The following is a 7449-nucleotide window of genomic DNA, read 5'->3' as shown; positions in this document are numbered from 1 at the left end:
GGGATTAGAATTTATAATACTTCATAGATCTTGGAAAATAGCTTGATTGGCTGTTCCCAGACCTAGAAGGAGAAAGGTTTAAAAATTAGAGACAAGAAAGTCTGGGTAAAGCTCATGTAGCACATGCCTACTAGATATTATTCTCTCTAAGAATAACTCAACAATCCAATAGAATGGCTTGGCTAGTAAACCTCAGTTTGCCCCTGCCATCAGCCACTCATATTCTGTCACAATGGGCTCAGAACAGGCTAGCCATAGTGGCAGGCAATGACCCTACCATAATGGGATCCCACTCAGCAAGGCTGGTTGAACTCTGGTCCCATCAGCTGCATCTGCGAGCCAGCTGCGCCCACCCTTTGGCTCTCAGCACCTCCGCTGGGCTCTGAGCCCGTTGCCCGCCCCGTGGCCCTCCCCCCTCCACTGCGCACCACCATGACGGAACCCCCAGACTCCTTCATCAAGGACTTCCTGGCGGGAGGCATCACCGCTGCCATCTCCAAAACGGCCGTCGCCCCGATCGAGCGGATCAAGTTGCTGCTGCAGGTGCAACAGGCCAGCAAGCAGATCAGGGTGGACAAGCGGTACAAGGGGCTCCTGGACTGCATCCAGCGCATCCCTAAGGAGCAGGGCGTGCTGTCCTTCTGGCGAGGCAACCTGGCCAACGTCATCTACTACTTCCCCACGCAAGCCCTCAACTTCGCCTTCAACGATCGGTACAAGCAGGTTTTCCTGGGGGGCGTGGACAAGCGCACACAGTTCTGGAGGTATTTCGCTGGCAACCTGGCCTCTGGTGGGGCGGCGGGGGTCACCGCCCTCTGCTTTGTCTACCCCCTGGATTTCGCCAGAACCCGCCTGGCCGCCGACGTGGGAAAATCTGAGGCCGAGCGCGAGTTCAAAGGCCTGGGACACTGTCTGGTGAAGATCAGCAAGTCTGACGGCATCCGGGGCCTGTACCAGGGCTTCAGCATCTCTGCGCCGAGCATCGTCTTCTACCGGGCTACGTACTTCGGTTTGTACAACACGGCCAAGGACATGCTCCCCGAGGGCATGGACATGCACATCTTGGTGAGCTGGGTGATCGCCCAGTCGGTGACAGCGGTGGCCGGCTTTGTCTCCTACCCCTTGGACACGGTGAGGCGGCGGATGATGATGCAATCAGGACGCAAAGGAGCCGATATCCTGTACCGGGGGGCCCTCCACTGCGGGCAGAAGATCTTCAAGGAGGAGGGGTGCAAAGCCTTCTACAAGGGCGCCTGGTGCAACGTCCTCAGGGGCATGGGCGGTGGCTTCGTTCTGTTCCTTTACGACGAGGTGAAGAAAATCATCTAGGCGTGTCCCCTGCTCCCCTCGTCTAGATGCAGGGACCCGGAGAGTAACGCCGAAGACTTCGCTCTTACAGACCATTGACCTTCTGGAAATTCTGACGTCTCTGGCCGGCCCGATCATGTGTAGAGAGGTCTGGGGGAGGGCTCTAGAACGGGGTTCATTGTGATCACGACAACGGGCACCCTGATTCCAAGCATTACTTACAGGGGGAGGGGCATCCTGACGTCTTCGTGGTTCCGCAGGCAGGACAGCTCCCTTACACCCACAAAGAACCCAGGTGTTTTAGGACCCAGATGCCTTTAAGTATTTATTTAAAGACAGTCGTGTCTCCCACTTGTACTTAGTCGCTATCCTCTCTTGCGCATCCGATCACTTGTGATAATATTCTGTGTTGGGCATTTGGCCACAAACAATAACAAAAAAAGAGCAAGAATAAAAACACCGGTTAAACTACTTATGCTACCGAATGTTCAACATACCCGCAGTGGAGACCAAAGCTGAGACTGTCATTCAGCACCATCTCCCAAGGAGTCCCAGGAATTGGTCACACTGAACCACTTTTACTCTTAGAAGAGAGAACATTTCAGCTTGATAACACATGTTACTAGTATAGTCTGGTCTTTCTGTCCCATAGGGCCTCGGGCAGACCACTATTCCAGGGCTTATAGAGTGTTTGGTTTGTCATTACGGGATACTAACATCACATCAAGCAAGGGACCTCTCTTTATAGCAAAAGGCAAGCAACTGTGGCCGTGTGACAATTGGCTACACTTTTTTTTTTTTTAATTGAGTTTCACAGAGAGGAAGGGAGAGGGATGGAGAGTTAGAAACATCGATGAGAGAGAAACATCGATCAGTTGCCTCCTGTACACTTCCTACTGTGTATGTGCCCACAACCAAGGTATACGCCCTTGACCAGAATCAAACCTGGGACCCTTTAGTCTGCAGGCCAACGCTCTATCCACTGAGCCAAACCGGTTAGGGCTATACTTGTTCTATCCCATATAACACCATCAGGGAGTTTCTGGGGAGACCGAGTAATGAAACAGTCCTAAAAGGCACAGCTAAGGTCCTTGCTTGCAAATGATACCCAGAAAGCATGTAGTGACATTTTTCAAGATACAGTATACACACTAAATGAATGATTATACATCACAAATTAATTTTGTGCCCTGTTGATGTTGGATAGATGGGTACAGGAAACAAGGGGTAAAAATTAGAATAGTCCCACTTAGCATTCCTCACAGTGACTCATGTGGAGCAAAAAATGTGCTTTCCATCACTGCAAATCTAGGGTCTAATGTGCATACACATACTGGTTTCTAGGAAGAAATCTTTCCACCTGTTGACACAGAAAGAATCTCAAACTTGAAGCTATAATTGCCACCTAATCACCAAGAAATTAGTAGGCAAGGGATGGAGTCATTATCCTGCCAGAATGTAAGGTTGCTGTTATAAAGTAGGATCAGGAAGAAATGTTTGTAAGATGCAGGCAATCCACTAGGGCCGTGGTCGGCAAACTGCGGCTCGCGAGCCACATGTGGCTCTTTGGCCCCTTGAGTGTGGCTCTTCCACAAAATACCACGGCCTGGGAGAGTCTATTTTGAAGAAGTGGCATTAGAAGAAGTTTAAGTTTAAAAAATTTGGCTCTCAAAAGGAATTTCAATCATTGTACTGTTGATATTTGGCTCTGTTGACTAATGAGTTTGCCGACCACTGCACTAGGGCATCACTTGGTATTGTCCTGGCTAATTTAGATAGTAATAAACAAGTGCAGCAGTCACAGCCAAATAAGTACATGAATACAGGGCTCAGAACCCTTAGGGATAAGGGTATGGATTATCCACCAGGTAGTTAACCTAAACCAGCAGGGATAATGGCAGAGAAAGAGGGCAATCAGAATGAGCAGAAGATAAGAGAGATGATAAGTATGTACAAGAGGTGACCCTCTTTCAGAAGGACTGAGACACTCATTCCACAACTTATTGGCTGAATGCCTATACGCTGAAGAGGATGTGTTGCTTCTGCATATGTCTGGTATCTGCAAGCTAAAAGAACAGAACACCTTGAGGGAACTAGAGATTTTGAGAGAGAGGTGAGAGGATTTGTGCATGAAGACAGTTGGCTGCCTGCCATTCATGCTGTGGGTGGCCAAGATTTCTCTTTATACTGCTACTAGAGGCCCGGTGCACAAAATTTGTGTGCGGCGGCGGAGGGGGGAATCCCTTAGCTCGGCCTACACCCTCTCCAATCTGGGACCCCTCGGGGGATGTCTGACTGCCTTTTGCAATCCAGGACCACTAGCTCCTAACTGCTCATCTGCCTGCCTGGCTGATCTTCCCCTACCAGCCTGATTGCCCCTAACTGCTCCCTTGATGGCCTGATCACCCCTAACTGCCTCTGCCTCACCCCATACCTGGGATTTTCTTCTCTGGCCGGTTGCAGGCACCCAGGACCTGGGCTGGCTTTGCCCGGGCCAGCCGCAGCTGCAGGGAACTGTGAGCGGGCAGCTTTACCCGGGCCACAGCTGCAGGTACCCGGGACCAAGGGGCGGGCAACTTGTCCCTATCCCGGGCCGCAGCCTGGCTGGTCCCCATTTCTCTCTCCCCAGTGTTGAGTGTCTGAGAAGTTCCAGCCTGAGGGCTCAAGAGTGTGAGGGCGTGACAACCATTTGCATATTAGCTTTTTATTATATAGGACTAGTGGGTCGGTGCATGGATTCATGCACATTGAAAGGAAATTAATTAGAAGAAATATTTTAATATTGCTATTTGCACTTTCTCTATAATAGAAGTGTCAGGGATGAAAGAAAATTAGTAAAATGTATATGAAAATAATATAAAAATGATTAATAAACAATAACAACATGATATAACAACAAAGATATAAAAACAATAAAAACATGATATAAAAACAACAAAAACATGATATAAAACAACATTGATACAACAATGACTGATAAATTGATTAAACTTATTCTAATATCTCCCTGTATACCACATTAAGATTGAAATCACTTTCAGAGTGCTTGACTAATTTCCCTGGTGATGAAGTATTTACAACTTGAACTTTAATGTCACACACTCTTCGAACTCAAGAGAAAGCAACATATAACTGACCATGTCTGAAAACGGGTTCAGGTAGGCATATTCCTACTCTGCCTAGAGTTTGTCCTTGTGATTTATTAATAGTCATTGTAAATATTGGCATCACAGGAAACTGTCTTCGAATTAATTTAAATGGGAAGCCAGTGTCAGAAAGGGACAAAGCAATTCTTGGAATCAGAACAACCTCTCCTTCCGCAGATCCTGTTAATACTTCAGCTTCAATTATGTTAGGTCACAATCCTTGGGTAATAAATCTAGTACCATTACAAAGACCCCATTTACTATTCAGATTTCTCAGTAGCATGATGATTGCATCTACTGTCAATTTTAATTTATGACACTGCATTTCCAAAGGAGTAATACTATTAAGAAATTCGATGGGAAAATTTTCATTTTTGGCATCATCCATTGAATCAATGGATTCATCACTCAAATGGTATGTTATGCCAATAGTTGGTCTTCAGATACATTCTGCCGATGCCGCCGCTTTCTTTCAGCTTCAGAATGTCAACAAAAACAACCAAATTCATGATAGACAATGACAGATCGAAACACACGTGTGTGATTGGCACCAACGAGATCTTTATGTGTATTGTGCATGCACAAGTCAATGTTTATTTTTAAATTGCCAGTGCACGTCATAAGTACCGTCCAGTGGGTTGGTCATACTGACAGTATGTACAGTATGTACATACTGTCAGTCACTTAGCCATATATATATATATATATATATATATATATATATATATATATATGTACACACACACACACACACACACACATATATTAAAGGTAGCAACTGTAAATATAGAACAAGTTGTCTTCTCCCAAAATAATATTTTTGCTGCAGTTTTCCCCCAGATTTTGTGTCAATGTAAGGATTTTCTTGATTTTTTTCTCTTGTAGCTGCTCTGGGCCCTAGAGTCTCCATTTCAACCCCAGTATCATGATCTCTGCCACTTGGAGGCATATCATTTTCACAATTTTGTGGCATGTCTATCAAAAATAATGGACTAAGTATTCAGCAGTTAATTTACATTAATGTTGAGGATGCATTTTAGTTTCCAATTATGTTAATAAAGACTTTTAGTTTAAGAGTAAAATAGATAGATTTTACTATCAAATACAAAGATTTTATGAATTTTTGCCAGAAAAATAATCTTTTGCAAAAGAACAGAAAGGATTTTGAAAGAGCCCGGTGTCTAACATTTTTTTTTATTGAAATTTTCTTAAGTGTGGCACATAGTTTAATGGGCACTATATGGCAACATTGCTTCCAGAAAATTGCGATTCCTAAATATCATGACATTTAAAAATGAAATAAGGAATGTTCATGACAACTTTACAATGTATTATATACACAAATTGAGGTAACAACAGCTAGGTATTTTGTACTAATGGATTCATTCTATTGCTGCCTGGTATGGTGAAGCATAGATGCCAGCTCTCCTTCTGCTTAGTGTTAGAAACTACAAGTATGATAATTACTAAAAGATACATTGAAATAAAAAATTTAGTGAGATTTTGTTTATTTCCTCTGCAGTATTTTCTTTCAAATAAATTCAAATGTTTCACTGAAATTCAAGATAAAAATAGATATGTTTTTGTAATGGCAAATATGAGAGAATCGGAATTCAAATTCTGGCTTTGCCTCATAAACTTTCAAATTCTCAATTTTCTCATGTACCCAAATGACAGTTATAGTACCTATATCCCCTTGTGTTATTGTGAAAATTAAGTAAGTATTGTAAGGACTTAGCATAGTATTTGGTATTTAGTTAGTATACAATGATGATTGCTAATAGTATTACTATCACATGATTATTAATTTAACAATAGGGTTCAGATATTTCTGTAGATTTTATTAAATATGTTTTTATTGGTTTTTTAGGGAGAGAGGAAAGGAAAGGGATACAGAGATAGAAACATTGATGAGAGAGAAACAGCATTGATCGACTGCCTCCTGCTACACATTCCCCTCCCCTCACACAGGGTATCAAGCCCACTACCCAGACATGTTCCCTGACCGGGAATCAAACCAGTGACCTCTTGGTTCCTGGACTGATGCTCAAACACTGAGCTATACCAGCTGGGCATCTGTGGATTTTGGGTGTTATTTTTTTTAAATTGAAGTTAGACCATGAATCTGTTAGCTATTGCTATATAACTCAGTAGCTTTAAAAATCAACTAGTTATTATTGTTTATACACTGAGTAGAGGATAGGATTTGGCTGACTTAGTTTGGCCTTTTTAGGGTGGCTCTATTTCTTACTGCCTATTTTTGGGTCCCTAGGTCACTCCTCCTGGGACTAGTGGGTTATGCAAGGCATTTTTTTTCTCATGCAGAAGGCAGATTTGTAAGGGGGTGAGTGATTAACATGAAGTGTTTTAAGCTCAAGGCTCAGAATTGGTACAGTATCACTTTTACCTACCTATCATTGGTAAAAGATGGCTAAACCCAACACCAAGGAGCAGTAACAAACACTCTGCACTCAAATGAAGCTATTTGGGGAAGAAGGGCGAGGAAAATGGGAGGGGAATTGGGAATTGTTGAGGCCAAAATTCGACTTACCTCAATCCATACACTTTAAGAAAAACACACACAAACAAACAAACAAGTAAACAAAAAAACAGATTAAAGTGATCCCTAAGTCTTATTGTACTTCTCCAAGAGTGAAGTGTATTGACCTTAGTGTCATACAGAACTGCCTACCTCTGCCTTCAAGGACTTAGGGCATGCTATTTGCCCAAGTTCCATCCCCTCATCTTTGTCCATCTAATCTTAAAATATAAGAGAAAATACATTAGCATTTACTCAGGTTTAGGAATAAGAGAGTCCTCTTCTAAAACTACATCTTGCCACTTTGTTTATATGTATTAGTTTCTACCACTTTATTCATGTCACTATCCTTCTACTTATTACAATACTAGAGGCCTGGTGCATGAAATCCGTTCAATCTGGGGGCGGGGGGGAGAGGTCCCTCAGCCCGGCCTGCACCCTCTCGAAGTTCAGGAG

The 7449-nt window shown here is 43.5% G+C and overlaps 1 protein-coding gene across 1 annotated transcript; it reads left to right on the top strand.

Annotated features, from left to right (window-relative positions):
- Positions 1 to 432: 432 nt before the first annotated feature.
- On the top strand, positions 433 to 1329 carry LOC307108411 (ADP/ATP translocase 3-like; the record flags this gene model as incomplete). The annotated part of the gene is made up of 1 exon (XM_079786394.1): positions 433 to 1329. The coding sequence occupies one exon, from the start codon at positions 433 to 435 to the stop codon at positions 1327 to 1329; it is 897 nt and encodes a 298-aa protein (XP_079642520.1).
- Positions 1330 to 7449: the final 6120 nt, after the last annotated feature.

Source organism: Cnephaeus nilssonii (genome assembly GCF_951640355.1).
Source record: "Cnephaeus nilssonii genome assembly, chromosome: 12".
Lineage (NCBI taxonomy): Eukaryota > Metazoa > Chordata > Mammalia > Chiroptera > Vespertilionidae > Cnephaeus > Cnephaeus nilssonii.
The sequence above is the reverse complement of the archived record's forward strand: the minus strand, read 5'-3'. Positions and strand labels throughout refer to the sequence as shown.